This window comes from Pelodiscus sinensis, chromosome 1 (genome assembly GCF_052426305.1).
Source record: "Pelodiscus sinensis isolate ZL-2025 chromosome 1, ASM5242630v1, whole genome shotgun sequence".
NCBI classification, from domain to species: Eukaryota; Metazoa; Chordata; order Testudines; family Trionychidae; genus Pelodiscus; species Pelodiscus sinensis.
This window is the reverse complement of record NC_143052.1, coordinates 49,334,832-49,359,214: the sequence shown is the minus strand read 5'-3', so window position 1 is coordinate 49,359,214 and position 24,383 is coordinate 49,334,832. Positions and strand designations below refer to the sequence as shown.

At 41.1% G+C, this 24,383-nt stretch overlaps 1 protein-coding gene across 9 annotated transcripts in view; it reads left to right on the top strand.

Annotated features, from left to right (window-relative positions):
- Positions 1 to 24,383, top strand: part of FOXP2 (forkhead box P2) — a 671,944-nt gene that overhangs the window by 479,909 nt on the left and 167,652 nt on the right. For 7 of the 9 annotated variants that reach the window (XM_014573351.4, XM_006122523.5, XM_006122525.5 and 4 more), the window contains one exon: positions 22,928 to 23,017. The exons of the other annotated variants lie outside the window; for them this stretch is intronic. In XM_014573351.4, the coding sequence (XP_014428837.1) occupies positions 22,928 to 23,017 (90 nt within the window). The remainder of the gene's footprint in view (positions 1 to 22,927; positions 23,018 to 24,383) is intronic. 9 annotated transcript variants of the gene reach the window in all.

The window sequence follows — 24,383 nt, the reverse complement described above, 5'->3', positions numbered from 1 at the left end:
ATTGCAAAATAATTGCCTCTGTATTCTTCTGCAAATCTCATTGTCTGCCTCAGGCCTTTGCCTTTAACTTCTGCAGGAGTCTAATCTCAGTCACTGTGCTTCCTGCTACTTCTCAGTGACAGAGGAAAGGACAAAGGATGAAGAACCTGAGATCATTCTCTTACTCTTCACCTATCCTCTTAACTGTAAGAAATCTAGATTCTTTGTCTCAAAAATGTTACTTCATTGCATTCTTAGAAACCCAAGCACTAGCTGATTTCCTCACAGTGCTCCTTCGAGCTTCTGCAGGGCCAACCTTCCTTTCTGGGAAGAGAGTACCAACTCTCAAGGCAACATATTGTCCCCTTCCTACTTCAATTGGATGAGGCTGTCCTCTCTTAACCAGACATTTATTAAACCATCAAATTTCTGAGCAGGCCTGGATTGTAGTACATTCCTTCCTTTTAAGGCATGTCTCTGCAGTGATGCTTGGCTAGCTAAGACTACTACCTGTTCTGCAAAGTGTTCCATTGTTATCTTAACCAACACAAATATCTTCATTTTTTATTTAATCCATTGGTTTTCTTTCACTTTTGTTTACAGCATCCACCATAACTGGAGCACTAGTTCTTGACTGTGGGCACTGTGCTATTGTAACAGATATTTTTTAATGGAATTGTGTTCATGTGGCTTGAAACATACTTTTACTTTTCACCAAAAACAGCTATCAAACTCTGATCAAGGTCTGGGGCAAGAAGCAGGGCCGAGACTAGGAGTGGGAACATAGAGCAGGGTTGTGGTGGGGCCTGGCAGCTTAGCCCACAGCTAGATGCAGTCTGCTCCTGGCCCTGCCCTCGCTCTTGGCTCTGGGCTGGGAATGAGACTGCAGTTAAGGCGGGGTCTGGGACAGGGCTGGGAGCAGAATCACTCTGATTCTAGGGATGGGGTTGGGGTGGGGCATGGAGCCAGAGATGCAGCTGGTAAGAATGGAGCAAAGCTGGAGGTAGGGAGGAGCTTCCTCCTTGTATTTTGTGGGGCCTGGCCTGGGCTTTGCCTTGTCTCCCTTGCCCCGCTCCTCACAAAGGTTCCACAGTGTACCCTACTGTTTCAGGACCTCTGACAAATGTGCATATCTGTATGTGGTAGGTTAAATTCCTTCCTGACTCCTTCAGATGACCATTCAATTTATTCTGCGGAATAAGGAAGTTAAAATAGTAATAAATGTTATTTACATAACCACATAAGTGTTTAATTATCAGTTACAGTATATCTGTTAACCTCTTTCTGCAGTTAATTTGATAGATTGGAACTGTTCATTCCATCAAGTGTTGCCACTGCTACAGATTAGCTTGGGTACTTTGATTTAGATATAAGCAATTTGCTAATCAAGTAACCCCTCCTTCTCCTTCTCCTTCTTCTTCCGATAAGCATATTAGATTTGGTCTATACTGCAACTCAATAGTCCATGTAGTGTAATATTCAGTTGTTATTGTCTCTGACAATAACCAAGGAGAAATAGGACAGAGGAAAGCATAAAATCACAGAATGCACGTATTTGTGTGGGATTGTATAAAATAAAGAGAATTTCTTTCTTTATTCTTTCTCACTGGAGAACAGATATTTATAGCCCTTGTGATTTTTGCCCTTGGAGTAGCTGCATATGCTCTTTTTATCAATATACAGGCAGTCCCCGAGTTACACGGATCCGACTTATGTCGGATCCGCATTTATGAACGGGGCTTTTCTCGCCCCGGAGGACGGGAGTGGCGGGACGCCCAGATGCGCCACGGTCCGCCGCCCCCATCCTCCGGGGCGAGAAAAGCTGCTCCTCATCTCCTGGTCTGCAGGGAGACAGGGAGCAAAGCCTTGAAGCACGCCCGCAGCGGGACAGCCCGGGCGCGCTTGGTCTGTCCCGCTGCAGGCGTGCTCCGCGGCTTTGCTCCCCGTCTCCCGACCAGCAGACCAGGGAGATGGGGAGCAAAGCCTCAGAGCACGCCAGCAGTGGGACAGCCTGGGCGTGCTTGGTCTGTCCCACTGCCCGCGTGCTCCGCGGCTTTGCTCCGCGTCTCCCAGGTCAGCAGACCAGGGAGACGGAGCAAAGCCGTGGAGGGCTTGGGCGGTCCCACCACCCCCATCTCCCTGGTCTGCTGGGGGGGGATGCAGCTAGTGCCCCCCCCCAGCAGACCAGGCTTTTCTTGCCTACCCCTGGGGTAGAGCAGCTGGGGGCTGCTGGGTTGGTCCTGCAGCGCCGCTCCGGACCAACCCTGCAGCACCCCAGCTGCTCTGCCCCAGGCGTCCTGATTCAGCCGCTGCTGGTCAGTTTCAGCAGCGGCTGAATCAGGACGCCTGGGGCAGAGCAGCTGGGATGCTGCTGGGTTGGTCCAGTAGCGCCGAGGAGCCGCGCTACTGGAGCAACCCAGCAGCACCCCAGCTGCTCTGCCCCAGGCGTCCCCAAGTCAGCCGCTGCTGAAACTGACCAGCGGCTGACTACAGGAAGCCCGAGGCAGAGTTGCTCTGCCCCAGGCTTCCTGGAATCAGCTGCTGATCAGTTTCAGCAGCAGCTGACTTGGGGACGCCTGGGGTTCTTAAGTTGAATCTGTATGTAAGTCAGAACTGGCGTCCAGATTCAGCCGCGGTTGAAACTGATCAGTTTCAGCAGCGGCTGACGCCAGTTCCAACTTACATACAGATTCAACTTAAGAACAAACCTACAGTCCCTATCTTGTACGTAACCCGGGGACTGCCTGTACTGTAAATATCTTATCTTTTTGTAAAATTATTTTGTTTTTCTCCTCAAGTTCTTTGACTTAATTATATATTCAGGGCCGGATTAAAGGGGGGGGCACTAGCTGGGCAGCTGCCCGGGGCGCCAACTTATAGGGGGTGCCTGATTGAAGTGGTATGGGGTGCCGCGCACCCGGGGGCAGTGCTGTGCATGAGCCACGCGCCCGCTGCCCAGGGTGCAACTATGGCTCAGTCTGGCACTATATATATTTAATAAATTTTTTTTTCCTGACAGATTATCATCCAAATATGTACAACAGGTGTAGTTCTTTGAATATTTTGGGTACAAATACAACAACAATATTAATAGTATGGAAAATCAATCGTTAATCTTTTTATCTTGATAATAAAAGGACCAAGTTACCTCCTTTATGGGCCACTCATCATTTTATATTTCTCTATTATTTCTTCTTTTATTTTCTCCAATGAAATATACCGAGCCTGATTTAATCTTTCCTCATACATGGCCCGCTCATCTTAATGGTTTTTCACTGATGTTTTCTCTTTCTTTTAACCGTTTTTTTAGACAAGAATTGAGGACAAATCACTGCTATCCATTGATAATACATCCTCATTGAGCTGTTTGTGTGATTTTTTTTTTTCCCCCCTATAAGAGAGAACAATTAACTCAGGACTTATCAGTATATATGCTTGATTTCTTCCAGTGTGCATTACTACGTACAGAATCATAGAAAAGCATGGCTGGCAGGAATCTTACGGAGTCATCAAGTCTAGTCCCCTGCATTGTGGCAGTCAAGTAAAGCTGGACTATCTCTGACAGGTGTTCTTAGAAATCCCCAATAATGGGGATTCCACAACCCCCTTAGAAGCCTATTCTAAAGCATTTCTATCCTTACTGTAAGAATTTTTTCCTTGTATCTAATGAAAATATTCCTTGTAGCAAATGAAGCCTGTTATTTCTTATTCCACCTTCAGTGGTAATGGAGAAAAATTGTTCACCACCTCCTTTATAATGGCCTGCAACCTCCTTGAAGGCTACCGTCGGACAACCTTCACTCTTCAGTCATCTTTTCTCAAAACTAAACATGTTCAATTATTTTAATCTTTCCTAAGTGGTCAGGTTTTGGAACCTTTTACCATGTTTTTTGCTCTCCTCTGGACTCTATCTATTTTAGCCACATCTTTTCTAAAGTGTAGCTCCAGCTGAGATTTTACCAGGGCTAAGCAGTGGAGGACAATCACTCCCTCATCTTACAGATTACACTCCTACTACTGCACCCCAGAATGGTACTAGGTTTTTTCACAGCTGCATCAAAATGTCTACTCTTAGTTTATTCGTAATGCACTGTAATCCCCAGATTTTTTTTCAACAGTTCTACCACCTACCCAGTTATTCCCCATTTTGTAGTTGTGCATTTGATTTTTTCTTTCTCAGTGAGGTACTTTCCACTTGTTTGTATGGAATTTCATCTTATTGAATTCAGATCAATTCTCCAGATCAGATCAGATCAATTTGTCAATGTCATTTTGAATTCTAATTATGTTCTCCAAAGTGCTAGTTTAATATCCCAATTTGGTGACCTCTTCAGACTTCATAAACATACTCTCTACTGAATTAACCATATCATTAATGAAAATATTGAATAGTTCTGGTCTCTGGACTGATCTCTGCAGGAGTCCACTAGGTATGCCCTGCCAGTATGATAGTGAAACATTTGTAGCTATTCTTAGTCTACAGCCTATAAACCAACTAAACATACACCTTTATAGTAATTTTATCTAGACCATATTACTGATTTTGCTTATGAGAATATTTTGTGAGGCTGTGTCAGAAGTCTTACTAAAATTAAGATATATCACATCTACTGATTTTCCCATATCCTCTAAATCAGTATCCCTGTCAAAGAAGGGAATTAGGTTGATTTGGCTTGATTTGCTCTTGATAAATCCATGCTGGCTTTTACTTGTGTACCTGTGATCCTCTCTTACAAACTGATTGTTTAATAATTTGTTCCAGTATCTTTCCAGGTATCAAAAATAGGATGCTAGATCTATAATGCTGCAGGTCCTCTTTGTTCTTATTTTAAAAGATAGGTACTATGTTAGCCCTTCTCTAGTCTTCTGGGACCTTATTTGTCCTCCAAGAGTTCTCAAAGATAATTGCTAATGATTCCAAGATTGTTTTAGTGATTTCCTTAAGTATCCTTGGATGAATTTCATCAGGCCCTGCCTACTTGAATACATCTATCTTATCTAAGTATTCTTTAACCTGTTCTTTCCCTGGTATGGCTCATATTCCTTCCCCCATGTTTTTAATATTGTGTTGAATATCTGATGAGACCAAGGCAGCTGGGAGCCCCAAGAGGTTAATCAGTGAAAACTGAAGCAAAGTAGGCATTAAACATCTCCGCTTTCTTGATGTCATCAGTTTTTAGCTTTGCTTTCCTGGTAAGTAGAGGACTTACACTTTTGTTTGTCTTTCTCTTCAGCCACAGGTATTTGAAGAGCCTCTACTTATTGCCTTTTATATCCCTTATTAAGTATAACTTATTGTTTGCCTTAGTCTTTCTGATTTTGTTCCTACATGCTTAAGTTATTCTTCTGTACTCCACCTAAGCAATTCATTCATATTTCCACTTTTCGTAGGATTTCTTTTTTATTTTGGGGTCATTAAGGAGCTCCAGATGAAACCATATTTGCTTCTTACTATTCTATCTTCTCTTTGTATCAGGCTAATTTGCTGTTATGCCTGTAGTATTGTCTGCCAACTTTCCTGAACAGCTTGTCTCGTTAAGAGTTTCTTCCCAGGGACTTTACATAACAGTTCTCTGATTTTGTTAACATTTTCATTTTTGAAGTCTATTATCTTTATTCTACTGCTCTCATTCTTTCCTTTCTTTAGTATAATTTCATTATTCTAAAGAATTATTCACTCAATTGCCTTCTACTTTCGGATTTGTTACGAATTTCTTCCTGTTAGTGAGAAACAAATCCAAAATGGTTGTCCCCTTGGTTTCCTCCTCCAAAGAAATAGATGCCAATACAATCAAAGAACTTACTGGAAATTTTGTGTTTTGCTCAATTTCTTTTCCAACAGATGTCAGATAGTTAAAGTCCCCTATTACTACCAGTTTGTGTGTTTTGGATATTTTTTTATTTGTTTTAGAAACACTTCATCCACTTCCTCTTCCTTATTTGGTAGTCCCCTACCTTGAAATCATCCTTATTTTACCCCTTTCATCTTTACCCTGTGACTCTCATATAGTCTGCCTCCCACTTCTTTCTGACCCTTAGTACAAGTGTATATATTCTTGATATATAATGCAACACTTTATCACTTTTTAATCTTCTTGCCCTCTCTAAACAATCTATAGCACTCTATACCAATATTCCAGTCACAAGACTTATCCCAACAACTGTCTATGATGAAAGTAAGCCATAATATGACTTATATACTAATGATTCCAACTCTTCCTGTTTAGTCTCCATACTACTTGTTTTTGTGGATAGATATTTAAGATGCTGAGCAAATTTTTCAATATCCCTCAACATCTAGCTGTCTGTTAAGGTTTTATTTTTATAGTTACCTGTGAGGTCTTATCACCTGACATCTGTGAACCTAGTGTAAAGCCCTCTTTATTAGGTTGGCAACTTGGTGTGTGAAGATGCTCTTCACAAGGGGTATGTCTACACTACCCTCCTAGTTCGAACTAGGAGGGTAATGTAGGCATACCGCACTTGCAAATGAAGCCCGGGATTTGAATTTCCCGGGCTTCATTTGCATAAGCGGGGAGCCGCCATTTTTAAAACCCCGCTGGTTCGAACCCCGTGCAGCGCGGCTACACGGGGCACGAACTGGGTAGTTCGAACTAGGCTTCCTCCTCGTGGAATGAGGAGTAACGGTAGTTCGAACTAGGAAGCCTAGTTCGAACTACCTAGTTCGTGCCCCGTGTAGCCGCGCTGCACGGGGTTCGAACCAGCGGGGTTTTAAAAATGGCGGCTCCCCGCTTATGGGAATGAAGCCCGGGAAATTCAAATCCCGGGCTTCATTTGCAAGTGCGGTATGCCTACATTACCCTCCTAGTTCGAACTAGGAGGGTAGTGTAGACATACCCTCTCTTAGTCCGGTGACCCTCACCTCTTCTCAGCAGATTGTCTTCCTGTGGTTGAGGAAACCACAACTCTCCTGTTGACACCAACTACATAATCATGTATTCATCTCCAGGATGCATGTATCACAGCCTGGATCCTTGCCCTCTACTGGGAGGATGGATAATAACATGACCCGCACCTCTAACTCCTTCATCCTTGCTCCCAGAACTCTGTAGTCACTGCTGATCTGCTCAGGTTCATATCTGGAAATACAATTGATGCCCATGTGGATGAGTAACATGAAGTAGGTATCAGAGGGTATGTCTACACTACCCCGCTAGTTCGAACTAGCGGGGTAATGTATGCATACCGCACTTGCTAATGAAGCCCGGGATTTGAATTTCCCGGGCTTCATTAGCATAAGCGGGGAGCCGCCATTTTTAAATCCCCGCTGCTTCGAACCCCGTGTAGCGCGGCTACACGGGGCTCGAACTAGGTAGTTCGGACTAGGGTGCCTATTCCGAACTACCGGTACACCTCGTTTCACGAGGAGTACCGGTAGTTCGGAATAGGACCCTAGTCCGAACTACCTAGTTCGAGCCCCGTGTAGCCGCGCTACACGGGGTTCGAAGCAGCGGGGATTTAAAAATGGCGGCTCCCCGCTTATGCTAATGAAGCCCGGGAAATTCAAATCCCGGGCTTCATTAGCAAGTGCGGTATGCATACATTACCCCGCTAGTTCGAACTAGCGGGGTAGTGTAGACATACCCAGAGGGACAGATAAGCCTCAGAAACCTTTCCCTAATACCTTGTCTAATATTTTGAATATGGATCCAGGCAGGAAACACATCTCATGGGACATCATGTCAGGTTGGCAGATGTATGCCTCTGTTCCCTTCAGAAGGGAGTCCCTGACCACCGGCACCCTAAGCCGCCTCCTCTGAGGCACAGGTATGCCTCTGAGTAAATGACGCCTCCTCCTCACCCTCCAGTTGCTAGTATAGCACACCGTCTGGATGGACAGGCAAATGCAGGGGTGAAGCATAGTGTGCTTGAGCAGTCAGTTATCCTTCTCTGCTTGTGCTGCAGTCATCTGCAGTCAGTTAGAATCCTCCATTCCAGATGTCTCCATGTGCATTCTGTCAGTGAAGTCTTTGCACTCCTAATGCCACACAGATAAGTCATTTCCTCCTGCAGCTGTCTTACTTTCTTCCTGAGAGATTCAACAAACAGATATCTCTCATACCATGTGGATCTCCCAGTTGGCTTTTACTAGCAGGGATATGCAGGTAGTATTCCCATCAAGTCAAAGCCAGGTTCTCGACGGAAGCCTCCACAGTGAGGATGCCTATGGTGTGAGGGTTACCCCAGGTAGAGACTGAGGAAGAGCTAGCAGCGGTGTTAGCAACGTTTTGTTTTCCTCTCGTGTTGGGCTTTTACTTGTAAAGTATCTGCAAGTGAAGGAGACAAAAAGCAACACACAATTCTACCTCCCTGTCTCCCTCCCCTGGCAAACTCAGCTGATTAACCTCTTGGGGCTCCCAGCTGCCTTGGTCTTGTCAGCCATAACTTTTACCAGCCAGTGAAAGCCTACATGCTTATTAAATTCTGATGCCCCAACACAGAAGGAATTGGTGACTCAACCCCTCTTGCTCACCTGCCTCATACCACTTTCCTAGCCAATAAGAAGCTGCATTTCTCACACTTCAAAGGATCCTCTGCTTAAGCCCCTTAAAAGATTCCCCCGCCCCCGATAGAAAGCATCTCTAACACACTTAGCAGCTGGGCAGCCTAGCCCAGACAGCAACCAAGCTTAGATTCCAAAACATAGCAACCAGCCCAGAGTTCAGCCAAACTTGATGACAAGTTATAAGCACAGCACAACTCAGAAAGGATTCCTTTTTTGCTCCCCAAAGTTAATAACAATAAGTAAGTGCTTCAGAGATACCAGTTGGCTAGCACCTGTAGTCTTCCAGCTGCCTTCATTTCATCAGCCATTAGAAGCATGTGCACTCTTTTCTTGTCCACACAGTGGGTCCTTCTGGAATTCCTCACAATTTCTAAGCTAAATAATTTTATTTCTACAGAAAAGTTTCCTGTCTCATGATGGATCTTATCCAAAGCCAGATGAACTTAATGGAACTTTTCTACTGTTTTCAGCATGATTTGAGTCCAGTCCTATTTCCCCACTTGGCCAACTCATGAATAAATATTATTGAACACCACCAGTTTTAGTACTAATATATGCCCCCCTCTTTCAGTGAAAATAGGCTATTTATTGCTATTCTTTGAATCTTGACACCTCATTTTTTTTAAACTGTGGCAAAACTGTTCCTCTCTCCAGAGTTTATCAAGTTTCTTTAATAGCCTAGTGAAAGGGTGTTTATCAAAGTCTTGGTAAAATGTAAATAACTTACAGTAAAATGTTTTAGTAATGGCCACCATTGGGACTCCAATTTTTTGGTATTATGTTTATTGCATTTTTTGTTTCATTTATTCAGATTTTAAGTGCTTATCCAGAGCTCTGGGTGCTGTGTGAAAATTAAAAGCACATTTGAAAAGGAAATACATATAATTTTCCCCCAGTGCAAAAGTACTTACACACTCGATAAAGTTGTGTTGATGTAGCTATCTTAAAAGTCCCATGCAAGGTGGAGTGAGTTATAAAGTGTATGTTTAAAACCAAGCAATATAAATCAGAGTTGTACAACTGATTTGTAATTTTGAACTACTGGAACTATACTATACTATTGAATATACAGTACTATATTAAAAGGGCCTGTACTTTTGTTTATGTACACAAAGCCGTAAACCTTAGGTTTGAGCCTGCATGCTAGCCAGTCCTCCTACACATACTCTCTCTGTCAAGCCATAACCCTATTAATTTTGGTGAAAATTGGAAAACTGGAAAAGCCTGACTGCTGTCATAATAAGACTTTTCTGGTTTTCCAGTTTTTACTAATACCAATAGAGCCCTGACCATAATGTTGGGGTTTGGTGAGTGGTCTAGTCAGAGTTTGGGAGGCAAGATGGGCTTGGCTAGAGTTGGGGGATGTTGGACCCAGCCTGCAGATTGGAACTGATCTATTTCAGTGGTCAGAGATCCACTAACCTTAACCCTAACCATCTCATCCCTCTATCCAGAGCAACCAAATGGTGATTTTAGAGGAAATCAGGCTTTTCTTGTTTTCCCATGTTCACAAAAATCAGAAGGATTCTAACCAGGGGCAAAGAGCCTAGCCAGAGTTAGCGGTACATTGGTCTTGCCAGAGTGGAGGTGAGGGGATTGATTGTGGGGCTTGGCTTGAGTTGGTGAGCGATGGGGGAATGAAGGGCTATTAAATCTGCCCCTAAGATCTTTGCCTCACCATTGTCCCATCCTGAGTGAGTAAATGGTGATGTTAGTAGAAATCTGGATTTTTCTGGTTTTCTTACTTTTTTTTCTAAAATGAATAGGGTCTTGCCAATTGATGGCTGAAACATTTCCTGAAATTTTGGAATGGATCAGATTGTAGTTTTTTCATAAGTTACTGCATTATAGGCAGATAGACAAATGCCTTATTTTGAGTGTACAGTGTACGTCTAGACTACATGCCTCTGTCGCCAGAGGCATGTAGATTAGGCTACCAGACGTAGTAAAATGAAGCGGCGATTTAAATAATCGCCGCTTCATTTAAATTTACATGGCTGCCGCGCTGAGTCGACAAACAGCTGATCAGCTGTTTGTCGGCTCAGCGCGATAGTCTGGACGCGCGGGTGTCGACATCAAAGGTATTTGTCGACCATCCAGGTAAACCTCATCCCAGGAGGTTTACCTGGGTGGTCGACAAATACCTTTGATGTCGACACCCGCGTGTCCAGACTATCGCGCTGAGCCAACAAACAGCTGATCAGCTGTTTGTCGGCTCAGCGCGGCAGCCATGTAAATTTAAATGAAGCGGCGATTATTTAAATCGCCGCTTCATTTTACTACGTCTGGTAGCCTAATCTACATGCCTCTGGTGACAGAGGCATGTAGTCTAGACGTACCCTCAGACAGTAACTAATAAAAGCTGCTGTCATTGCTAGGCTGTCTCAACAACTGCCATAGGCAAAAGAAGAGGATGAGGAGGTGAGAGGAAGATAGAAATTTAAGTACTTGATCCTTTGAGCTTTTAAGTGATACCTAACTTCCAGTAACACCTCAGAGTTATGAACACCAGAGTTACAAACTGACCAGTCAATCACACATCTCACCTTGGAATCAGAACTATGCAATCAGGCAGCAGCAGAGATAGATAACTAAAGAAATCAAATACAGTGCATTATGTATTAAATGTCAACTATTAAAAAGCAGGAAAGCATCATTTTAATTCTGCATAGTAAAGTTTCACAGCTGTATTAAGTCAATGTTGAGTTGTAAACTTTTGAAAGAATGGCCATAACATATTGTTCAGAATTACAAAACTTTCAGAGTTTTGAACAGCCTCCATTTCCAAAGCGTTTGTAACTCTGAACATTAGTTCCATTGACTTCAAGCTACATCTGTTCTGAAAGTTAAGTACTATATGTGCATAAATGTTTGCAGCGTCAAGAGAAAATATTGTATTTTTATAAAAAGATTGTCTGTTAGTGGTATAAAATCTTTGTCACTTCAAAACAAAATTGCTTTAATGTTAATAATGAAAATGTATTTAGATTTTCTATGCATTTTAAGTAGTTGTGAACTTGTTTTATGCACACAGGCCAAGTATCTTCTCCCCGCTGCTAAAGGTTTGGCATAACCATCACATACTTTATTAGTAGTTCCTTGTATAGTTCAGTATCTATGAGTGTGCTGAATGTTCTGAAGGCAGTGGTAAATCAAAGAAGTTATTGTCTTCAGAAGCAGAATCCTTATTAATTAATAATTCATCAGCAATTATGAAATTCTTTACATTCTGATTGACTGACTCCCTGACTTTGCACACTTGTTGTAAATTACTTCTTAATTGCTTTTCACTATATACGTCTCTTCCTTTTGGCTAAAGTGTCAGAATCTTCAGCCTGTGAGAGTGAAGGACTTTGCATTAGCCATGTTTTGCAAATCCCTTCACCAAATGGATACATTCACACTTATTCAAATTCCTTCACCAACCCTATACATTTACACTTATTTGCAATGGAAGTGTAAATGTATAGGTATGCATGACTGTGCTCTGCATAGTGGAGGCATTTCCATTTCAGTATAAATGTCTTTCTAGTATTTGTACTTTGCATTTCTTTGTATCCCTTTTATATCCAAAACTAATCAGTCTTTATTTCTGTCCTGTCCAACTTTAGGGTTCCTTCCTAGTAGCCACAATTGTGCTACACTTTCAATTTTTAAATAATATTTTTGGCCTTAATGAAACTGTCCAAGACCTTGCCATAGAGCCATTCTGAGTTTTGTTTGTCCTTGCTCTTGTTTCCTTTTTTAAATTACGTTTTTGGATATGAGTACTTCCTATTACTATAACAATATTTCTTAATCAGCCTCTGTACAAGTTCTGTGGGGTTTAATTTACTAACTTTTCCCTTCTGGCTGCTATTATCGAAACACCCTCCTTGAAGTCACAATACTACTTTCTTACCATGGTATACTTCTTCCACCCTTCTCCACTCTGAAAATATCAAATTTAAATAGGCTCTGATCACTGATTAAAAAAACTGAACCACACTTATTTACATGTGTATCGAGTCTCCTCCCTATCTGTGAATTGTTAACCATCTTTCCTCCTGAACCAACACTATTTAGCATCACACACTTGACTTAGAAGTAGCCTTAACTGCAAACAACTTAATTCCTAATACACATTTTGAGACCTCAGGCAAGAGGTTTTGGAACCTACTTCCTAAGAGATTCATAGCTATTGAATTATTGCACAAATATTTTATTGCTTCTGAAAGTCACACATGGGATAAGTCATTCTTCATTTTCCCTTCATGCCCTGTTGAATACATTTTAATATCTACTAGCAGATTTTATTTGTTAATTCATGTGAATATTAATATAATGATTTGACTGCTTCTCTCAGTCAGTATGGAGATATAAGGCCACATTGTCTATACTACCTGGAGATCGATCTTCTGGGGTTCTATTTGGCAGGTCTAGTAAGTTCCCACTAAATCACCCACTGATGTCATTCCTGTTGACCCTGTTACTTCATGTAAGGGAAGTACATGGGAGAGTTTCTCCTGTCTGCGTACAGTGGGGATGCCACTGAAATTTGAATTAAGATATGCCAAATCCAGCTATACTGTTCTTGTAGTTGAACCTGCATATCTTAAGTCAACTTTCTCCTTATGTGTAGACCTGGCCTTAGTTGTGTTTAAAACTCCCATTTACTGCAGTGGGAGGACCTCATGCAGTATGATGGCAATGAGAATATATGTATGGACTTCCCCTCTGTTCTTTTTAATTAATGTAGTTTGCCAATAAAAATGTACAGTGGTAATAATGAAACACAACAAACTACCTATTCAAATCACGCTTTACCAAGCTTCACACTAGGGATGCAAAATCCGGGTTAAAAAGCAACATAGGCAGGGGGCTGCTCAAGCCAGGCTAGGTCCGCTGTACCACCCTGAAAGAGGGGCGCTGCTCCGGCCTGGCTGCGCTTTTAGTGCAGCATGTTGGGTCAGGCTGGGCTGGTGTGCCCACTACCTACAACACAAAACCATGGACCCAGCTGGCCTGGAATAGCCCACGACAGGGGCCCCAGGTTAAGCAGTTACCAGTATGCATCACTCTGTAAGGGTGATGCTTACCAGATAACTGGCCAACTGGTTGCCCTTTAACATCCCTAATTCACACTATAAGTCATATTCAGGGAATATTATATGTCTGTCAGACAAAGAGTTATTCAGTACAGTTGTAGCCATGTCGGTCCCAGGAGAGAGAGAGAGTGCTGATGACGTAATATCTTTCATTGGACCAATTTCTGTTAGTGAGAGAGGCCAGCAGAAGTTGGTCCAATAAAAGATATTACCTCACGCACCTTTAGTTCTAGGAAAAATAGGAGTCAGCTGCTGCACAGTTTTGAGGCATTCCTTCCTTCTAACCAATAAAATTCATATTGTGCTTTGGCGTCAACATATTGGTATGCAGTCACAAGATGTGAATAATCTGCTGTGTGCTTCTGATCCCTGGTAAGGACTGTGTTTTCCTGGGATAATTTGTGCTCATGGCACAAGAAATTAGTCCAAGCAACGGGATGAAGGTTTTGGTATCACTCCATGGCCAGCCAGAATTGGGATGGGAAACTGACATTAATTCTGAGGCAGTATTTTGTATCTATTTTATTGACATAGGTAAAAGAGACTAATTTTTAAAATATTGACACCAATATTTAAAAAGGGCTCTAGAGGTGATCCGGGCGACTACAGACCGGTAAGTCTAACTTCAGTACCAGGCAAATTAGTCGAAACAATAGTAAAGAATAAAATTGTGAAGCATGTACAAGAACATAATTTGTTGGACAAAAGTCAACATGGTTTCTGTAAAGGGAAATCCTGTCTTATTAATCTATTAGAGTTCTTTGAAGGGGTTAACAAACATGCGGACAATGGGGATCCAGTAGATATAGTATACTTAGATTTACAGAAAGCCTTTGACAAGGTCCCTCGCCAAAGGCTCTTGTGTAAATTACATGACCATGGGATAAGAGGGAAGGTCCTTTCATGGATTGAGAACTGGTTAAAAGACAGGAAACAAAGGGTAGGAATAAATGGTAAATTTTCAGAATGGAGAGGGGTAACTAGTGGTGTCCCCCAAGGGTCAGTCCTAGGACCAATCCTGTTCAACGTATTCATAAATGATCTGGAGAAAGGGGTAAACAGTGAGGCGGTAAAATTTGCAGATGATACCAAACTGTTTAGGATAGTCAAGACAGAAGCAGACTGTGAGGGACTCCAAGAAGATCTCACCAAACTGAGTGACTGGGCAACAAAATGGCAAATGAAATTTAATGTGGATAAGTGGAAAGTAATGCACATTGGGAAAAATAACCCCAACTATACGTACAGTATGATGGGGGCTAATTTGGCTACGACAAATCAGGAAAGAGATCTTGGAGTTATTGTGGACAGTTCTCTGAAAACTTCCACACAGTGTGCAGCGGTGGTCATAAAGGCAAAAAGAATGCTGGGAATTATTAAGAAAGGGATAGAAAATAAGACCCAGAATATCTTACTGCCCCTGTATAAAACTACGGTATGCCCACATCTTGAATACTGTGTACAGATGTGGTGTCCTCACTTCAAAAAAGATATTTTAGCCTTGGAAAGGGTTCAGAAAAGCAACTAAAATGATTAGGGGTTTGGAACGGGTCCCATATGAGGAGAGGTTGAAGAGACTGGGACTTTTCAGTTTAGAAAAGAGGAGACTGAGAGGGGATATGATAGAGGTATATAAAATCGTGAGTGGTGTGGAGAGGGCCGATAAAGAAAAGTTATTTATTAGTTCCCTAAATAGAAGAACTAGAGGACACCAAATGAAATTAATGGGTAGAAGGTTTAAAACTAATAAAAGAAAGTTCTTCACACAGCGTGTAGTCAACCTGTGGAACTCCTTGCCAGAGGAAGCTGTGAAGGCTAGGACTATAATAGAGTTTAAAGAGAAGCTAAATAATTTCATGGAGGTTAGGTCCATAAAAGGCTATTAGCCAGGGGATAAAATGGTGTCCTTGGCCTTTGTTTGTCAGAGGCTGGAGAGGGATGGCAGGAGACAAATCACTTGATCATTGTATTCGGTCCACCCTCTCTGGGCCACTGTCGGCAGACAGGCTACTGGGCTAGATGGACCTTTGGTCTGACCCAGTACGGCCGTTCTTATGTAATTTTTTCTTTGTAAAATGAAATATTCTCACTTCTCAGGTAGATAGATAGATATTGGTGCAAAAGATGTATTAGTATTCTTTGCAGAAAAAAAGCATATTAAATGCAAAAATATCACAAACAATTAGTGTTTTTTTCTAGTAATTAACTATTATTTTTCACAAAACTCGTCTAATTATGCATCAGTCATGGTAAAATGAAAGGTCAACAACTACAGATGCATAATTTCTCTCTGATAGATTGCTGTTTGAAAATAGGTTTATGACAATTAGATGATTAATTTCCTTTTATTAAACACCATTATGAGACTTCATGTTGCATTCACCAGTTATTACTGTTACTTTTTCTCTTTTGTTGAAAATTAATGCGGGATAACATCCAGACTTAATAGAAACTCAGGTAGATAGGCAGTATGTTAAAAAAGATTGCTGCTTCTATTCCTCCCTTGCTCCCCACCTTTTTTTTTTTCTTAAGCTGAGGATGACCAAAGGCCACAATTAGAATAGATGTCTCTCAGTGTGCTTGGGGTCATTATGCTATCTTAGAGCAAAAATTTTTCTTACCCTACAAAGAAGGAAAGTTGGCAACGGTAACAATTATAAAAATATGTCTGTACAGGGCATCCCCACTATACGTCGCCCCAGAATACATCAGTTCCACACTAATGTTGAGGCTTGTGGGAACTGTTTCATTATAAGTCCTCCCATTCCCTACTTTTATGTCGCCAAAAAAAGAATCTCAATTCATGCAAATGGATGTCAGCCACAGGAAAAAAAAAAATCTCTGCTTTTCGTCGTGTCCTTTTCGTCCTTGAACGTATAGCAGGGATGCCCTGTACTCACTAGGGCTGTGCACAATTTGATGCCTATGAATCAGTTAGATATTTTAGATATACAGGCAGTCCCCGAGTTACGCGGATCCGACTTATGTCGGATCCGCAGTTACGAACGGGGCCCTTCCTCTCCCTGGTCTCCAGCAGACCAGGGAGAGGAAGCAAAGCGGCGGAACACGCGGCCAGCTGACAGGCCAGACGCGTCTGGCCTGTCAGCTGGCCGCGTGCTCCGCGGCTTTGCTCTGCTCTGCTCCCCCTCTCCCTCCCCCTGGTCTGCAGACCAGGGGGAGGGGGAGCAGAGCAGAGCAAAGCGGCGGAGCACGCGGCCAGCTGACAGCCCAGACGCGTCTGGCCTGTCAGCTGGCCGCGTGTTCCGCCACTTTGCTCTGCTCTGCTCTGTTCTGCTCCCCCCCGCCTCCGGTCTGCAGACCAGGGGAACGGGGAGCAGAGCAGAGCAGAGCAAAGCCGCGGAGCCCGAGGGCAGCAGGATAGTCACGGCGCGTCTGGCCTGTCAGCTGGCCGCGTGCTCCGCGGCTTTGCTCTGCTCTGCTCCCCCTCTCCCTCCCCCTGGTCTGCAGACCAGGGGGAGGGGGAGCAGAGCAGAGAAAAGCGGCGGAGCACGCGGCCAGCTGACAGCCCAGACGCGTCTGGCCTGTCAGCTGGCCGCGTGTTCCGCCACTTTGCTCTGCTCTGCTCTGTTCTGCTCCCCCCCGCCTCCGGTCTGCAGACCAGGGGAACGGGGAGCAGAGCAGAGCAGAGCAAAGCCGCGGAGCCCGAGGGCAGCAGGATAGTCACAGCGCGTCTGGGCTGTCCCGCTGCCCGCGTGCTCCGCGGCTTTGCTCCGGACGCCTGTGGTACAGCAGCTGGGGAGCTGCCGGTTGGTCCCGTAGCGCCGCTCTGGGCGCCACTGGACCAACCCAGCAGCACCCCAGCTGCTCTGCCCCAGGTGTCCCCAAGTCAGCAGCTGCTGAAAATGTCCAGTGGCTGACTACAGGAAGCCCCTACCCCGGGCTTCCTGGAATCAGCCGCTGATCAGTTTCAGCAGCAGCTGACTTGGGGATGCCTGGGGTTCTTAAGTTGAATCTGTATGTAAGTCAGAACTGGCGTCCAGATTCAGCCACTGTTGAAACTGATCAGTTTCAGCAGTGGCTGAATCTGGACGCCAGTTCCGACTTACATACAGATTCAACTTAAGAACAAACCTACAGTCCCTTTCTTGTACGTAACCCGGGGACTGCCTGTATTAGATTAAGGTACCTCCACTACAACTGTCCCATACACACAGTCCAATTCTTTCAGTTCCCTCTGGTCATGTGGATTGACTTAGGAAAAAACTATGAGTTATGAGTACTACTGCAAGCAAATAATGTAATAATTGTTCAGCCTTCCACTCCTCGGTGGGCATCCTCTTCTTGCTGTTCTTTCCCAGATGTTAGTTGTGGAATGCTCTTGAATCCATAGGCTCTAAGGTGTGTTTGTCCCCTGTTAGCATGCTTAGAGGTTTCCTCATCTCCATGTTGGAATGAGGAAGGATTTTTTTCATCAGGCAGATTAGACTGACCCTTGGCAGTGTTTGGATTTGTTTTATTTTATTGTTTGTGGAAAAGCTCATTGGCTGGTGTGATTTGTATTTGGAGGTGTTCCAGATCCTTTTAAATTCAAGAGCCTTGGAATGATAGGTTGATGAACTTGTGGAGATTAGTTTGGAAAGTTTGTCGGTTTTCATTACTGAGTGACTAGTAACCTGTGTGCTGTTTGTTAGAGAGCTTTAGCCCTTTTTCAGCTAACACAATCATATGTAACGTAATAAAGGGGTGAGTAATATCATTGGAGAATCACACACAGATTTGCAGTTCCCCTACAAGCAGCCCTAAGTATCTTCAAGGGAAAGTGGTGGCTAAACAGTTCTGGGCTTGCTAAGTTGAGTCACTTGGGAAAAGGAAGATAAAAAAGGAATATCCTGGAGGACCAAAAGTTCCACTGATCTAATGTCTGGAAATTAATGTATCTGTGGAATCGGTTCGTTAATTTGCTATCCAGTGAATATGAGGCCTGTTGCCTTTAACTCAATGAAGTGCATGTGCATGCATGCATACATATGTGTTTGCCTGCCATAGTGATGAGAGTTTACTCTTTTATGATACTTACAACATGAAAGGCTACTTGGAAGCTTATTTTATGTTGAATGGTCAGAGTTAAAACAGTCAATCGTTTAACAAAATAAAATAGGGATTTTGGGGTGGGAAGGTGAAAGAATCTGGCTGTCTTCTGGCAAGTTTTTTGGTTCTGGTTATCTGCAAAGTATACACCGTTTGTCAGTATAACCGAGGAGTGCCTGTATAAACATTCTTGTTTCGACTGTTCCACATAATAGTTTCTTGTATCATATTTCTTCTGACCTCGCTATCTGAAACCAATTACAGGAGATCCATTTGGGCTGCATCTATTTTCATAAGAAGCCCAGGCAGCAGTGTTTTTCTCAGAGATGAATATCAACATCAAATATGCTTCTGAGTGCTTTGTTATTTATGTTTCAGAGAGATTTTGTAGCCTTCAGCTCTCAAGAATGTGTCATGCTGTGCTGTTTATACATTGAAGATATTAATGGGCGTAGATGTCATTTTTCATTTTAACGTCTCAAATGCAACAGGCTTATAGGTTAAACATTCTTATTTTTAAAGAAAAGATATGAGTGATATCTGTTTTCTACAAAATACATATTTACTTTTTAAAGCAGGAAAGTAATCCGTTTTACCTTCTTTGGTAGCAACTTTCACTTTGTTAAAATGTTAAGTCTTGTTAAATTAATTTAAAAGCATTCTTAGCATAACAGAAATCTACATCTTTGCATACAGAATAAGACATTACTCATATCTCCTTAAATTATCTTTACACACATAAAAATAAACCTCAATTTATCAACTTTAATAGAGTGAATTATATACAATATCTTTTATTTTTGTTCTGCTTACATTTCAGATAGGTTGGAACTGCACAGTAAATATTAAGAAATAGCGTTCCCAATAAATATTTTACTGCAGGATGCAATGAGTTCTGGAAACCCATATGCCCAAGTTTCCTGCTCATGCTGCCAATACTTAAACCATAATTATTTATATTTACATTGTTAAACTAATTGCTGCTTCGATAGTTATGTTAGTGTTTACATCTACATCACCTTTATTTTTCTGCAGTTTTACTAAATTAGATAACTTAATTAAGCAAAAATGCCTCCTTAATTCAAAACAAATGTTACCGGAAACTGGATATGTTTTTGACTGCTTAAGAAGCCTTTCTCCTGTTTGCCTTCGAGTCAAAACCTAGCATAGTTTTGACCAGCAAACTTTGTAAATGTCTGTTAGTCTCTTTTAGCTGAATTGTATTTAGACCACATATTATCATCCAGTTAGTTTACAGAACTTTATTCACGTTATATGGAATTTTCCTTAATTTGATACATGACTGCAATGTCGATGTGTCTTCCAACATTAATATTTTACTTTAAATTGTCAAGTTGTTTTAAAAGGATTTAATAGCAGTAAATTAACTGATAGAACTGTGTTTTATAGTCCCCTAATTTTCACAGTTTTGAATAGTGCCAATAATAATTCTCTGAGATGAACAATATGTCTCTGAGAAATTGTTTACTGAGAAGCAATACCAAAGTGTTAACCACTATGCTGAAGAAAAAAGTATCATGTGCTAACAGAACAAAGACTGTCAGTGATTTATACATATGAGTTTTAAATCGGCTCTGATCTTTTGAAATTGTTTTCTGTTCTTCTTCTATCTCCTGTGTTTACAGTAATCTAGACTGCCACAATAAGCTCATTGTAGTATTCAGGTAGTCATCATGTGTAAGACATTCGGTATTAAAAGATGAGCCTTTACTCTTATAAGATGTCTCTACCTGCACATGTAAATGAAGCTAGTATAAGTAATGTAGCCTTTTATGCAAACATATCCTGTTGTGGTGAGTATCTTTTACGTAGACTATGATTTCTTTTGTCGTGGTTGGAATTCATGCTTTCTGATAGTGATGCTGTGCTAATATGTTACCCATGATTTGAGCAACATTTCCTTGCAGAATTCTGAGATGCTTCAGAGTTTGATTCTGTAATTCTCTGATATCGTAAATTGAGAGCTGTGCCAGATTCAATTCCATTTTATATTGGTACTAGTGGTCTTGTTTCTAAGGAAGATTGGGACACTGAAACAACTTGCAGGGTCTGAAAATAAGCCATGGATATTATTATTTTCAAGCATGTTCAGTCTATATACCAGCAATATGCTTTATTATAATTTTTTCCAGATAAAATCAGTTTGATGAACTTTCTGCTATCACTACAAATAAAAAGAAATTAATTATTCATGGCTCTTTCCCTCTTCTATTTATCTTCAGATTTCTTCACTGGTCCTTGTAACAACACCATCTGATTGGTGAGCTATTCAAGCTCCTGTCAATTCAACAGTGCAATGATTTCCTCTCTTTAATTCCAGTCTCCCTCGGGTAGGGCTCCAAAGATTGTGAAGGATCATAAAACTCACTACAAATCAAAATGAATGTGATGTTTGAGCTGTACCATTTCTCAGCCAAGTGTTTCAGAATAGGACCTTGGGGCCAAATCCTGGTCCCACTGAAGTCAATGGATATTTTTCATTGGCTGCAAGAAGACCAGGATATTCCTTTAGAAACTATTTAAGAACCACAACTGCAAAGAAAAGTATTGTTCTATTTATAGCAACAAATAGAACGTAAATTTCAGGGTGACAAAATACTCCAAGTGCACCTTGAAGCACAATAAATTGTACTTATTTTTAAAGAACAGAAGCTGGCTCACTCTCTGTACCATTACCTAGGTTGAGGGGAATGTAGGAGAATGCAATAATCCGCGTAGTGCTGAAGCTGACCTGTAATTACTTGAGAATTTGATGAAACAATAAGCAGATTGTTGTGGGAAAGTCTCCAAATGTTAAAAGTATGCTCTGCAAACTTGTACCAGATCCTTCTATGGGGAGACAAATCAATGTTGTTAGGAGATGGGGCTAGTGCATTCAGTTTGTTTACTTTGGTTTTCTATGTCTGCCTGCCTTCTCAGAAAACTTGCTTGGAGCCAGACTGTAGCAGCCCTCTCTCTGTCTTTTCATAATTGATCAGGGGATGACTGCCTTCCCTGAGGGTTAAGACGTGGCAACTTTTTCTGTTTGCTCAGCATCTCAATGCAGTAGTTCAAACATTGTTCACACCAGCTGGCAGTGTAATGCCATATGCACATCTTGTCAAAGCAACTGTTGTCATGGATACTAGAAACTATCTTAAAAACCAGCTCATTTGAGTCTAATCAAAATTGTACTTTTCTTTAACAACTGAGAATCTAGATTATTTTAGGAGGATATTGGTGAAATAAGATTGCATTGTATTGTGTAGTATATACTGTATGTTCCAGTAACAACAATATGATGTAGTTTAATATTGTTAAATAACATAACTGCTACACAGTGAACTCAGATGTTGAAGAAGGAAGGGGGAAAGAGTTCTGCAAGTAGCTTCATTATAAATGTTTTACAGTTAGTTTAAACTGTTTTGCCTTTTAAAAAAATGTTTTTCAAAGAGCCATCTTGTAGCTCTTGTTTTTACAATAATTATTTGGACAAAATTCATTTACACTAGCTCTCTTCCGGTATATTGAATGTTTATATACATTTCTATTGCTTAGCTTTATTTTGCTTAGTTGGAATGAAAACATAAAATAAATGAAAACATCTTATATTTTGATTGGGATAATGTCATCCACAGAAACTAATCTGATTGGTGGAGTGGTAATTTCTTTGTTCTCTGATTTTTCTAAGAATGCAAATGAAAACCACTCAGTTTTATTTAGCATTAAAACTGCACTTTATTTTGTCAAAGGAGAGGTTTCCCCTTGAATTGTAAGTACAAAAAAGTGTTTTTAATCTTCAATGAATATCCTTATTAATTCACTTTCAAGATAATCTGATGTTGATTTGTCAAATTTAATTACAGCTTCCGGTAACACTTGAAGTCTACTGCTTTTGCTTCAAAATTGTAATATGAAAATGCAAATTGAATGATAATTTACAAGGGAGTGGGCATTTTAGTTGAACACTCAAAGACAAGTTCCTTGTGGAAATGAGGCTATTGATGCAGTTTATGATTTTTCCTCTTCAAGCACTTTAAACAAATTAACTTTATTTCCTGCAGGATTTCATGTACATCTATAAATTCTAGTGAAGTCTTATGTATGTACATTTTGAGGATTTTTCTTGTATATTTTCAGAAAAACCTCAAGTCTGATGATTACAAATTGAATAGGAGGAGACTATATTTTCTCTGAATGTACTTACCTAATATTCAGAGTGACTAATCAGCCTCTTTCTAAGAAATGTTCAAAAATTATTTCAGGATTGTCTTTTTACTTTTAGGCACTCCAAGCAGCAAGACAGCTGCTCTTACAGCAACAGACAAGTGGACTGAAATCTCCTAAGGGCAGTGATAAACAGAGACCACTGCAGGTTAGTAAAATATTTTTTATCTTTGGGTCCTTATTCACAAGGAAGTGAATTGTGCTGACCCATTTATGTGTTTGTCTATAGTGTACTCTTGCATATGAACAGTAGACATGCTTGTGTGCTAGTAGTTAGTTTCTGATTCATAAAGAAAACTCACTGCACAATAAGAAAATGTAGTTTGTTGATAAGATACTTAAAAGGTTGCTTACTACAGAGATTTATACAGACCAAACCAAACCTGAGTTCAGTAGCTACAATATAAAGATGTTTATATAGATCTCTTAAGAAGCTTTTATGTGCTCTTAGTCACAAATAGATGTAAAAATTCCTGGGTCAAAACTAAGAGTAAAAAGATATATAAGAAAACAAAACAACCCTAGGCAATCCGCAAGCATTCCAACCAAGTGGCAAATGCAGAACAACTCCAAAGCTGCCAACACAACTGGCTGAATTGCAAAGGAGCAGCACCTTCAGCTTATAGAAAAATGTATTCTAGGGTTTCATATTTGGATGCAGTGTGTCACTCAGAATATGTGAACTGTATTACCACATGCTGAGTAATTTTATCGAATACTTTACTAATAAAAGTATATTACCATTTGTAAAAAGCAAAATGTGTTATCTCAGAAAGGCTTTTTGGGGGGGGGTAAGTTTTACTACATTTTTAGGCTATCATAAGTAAGAATTACATTTGAGGTTATACATTGCTAACACCAACAGTTTTCACTCATTTTAAGGAAACCAAATATTCATCTTTTCACTGGTGAACAGCAAAAGACATCAGTATGTGAGAGATGACCGTGCATGGTTCTGGTTTTAGAGAGAGAAAAATTTCTCCTATCTTTTCCCTCATATCCTCTATCTGCTTTTCTGGAGAAGCCTTTAAAAGGTCACATATTCTTTGGTAGGCCAGTGAATTTCTGTGTGTGGTGCCTTTTTGGTAGGTGTGCTCTACTGAGTGAGAATTCCAAACAGCCACTTGGGGCTGCTCTGCATCCTCAGTTAACTTTCTTTAAATAAGTGCTTTTTTGTCTCTGATGTGATTTGTGGGGTAGGTTCTTTGCCTTGGTCTTCAAGCTATTTTTCTCTTCTGGGGCTTCTAAGAGAGGATCTCAAACACAAGAGTTCTTTCTTTCTTTCTTTCTTTCTTTCTTTCTTTCTTTCTTTCTTTCTTTCTTTCTTTCTTTCTTTCTTTCTTTCTTTCTTTCAGAAATTATGTTCACTTTGTACTTTTTTAAATGAAATTTCACATTTTCATCCTTTTCTTTGTGACACATTCATGAAGGAACATAAGAACTTACTCACACAGCATTACGCTTCTACCTTTTTCCAATGTGCTTTTTTAAATTGCAGCAATTTGCATACTTAC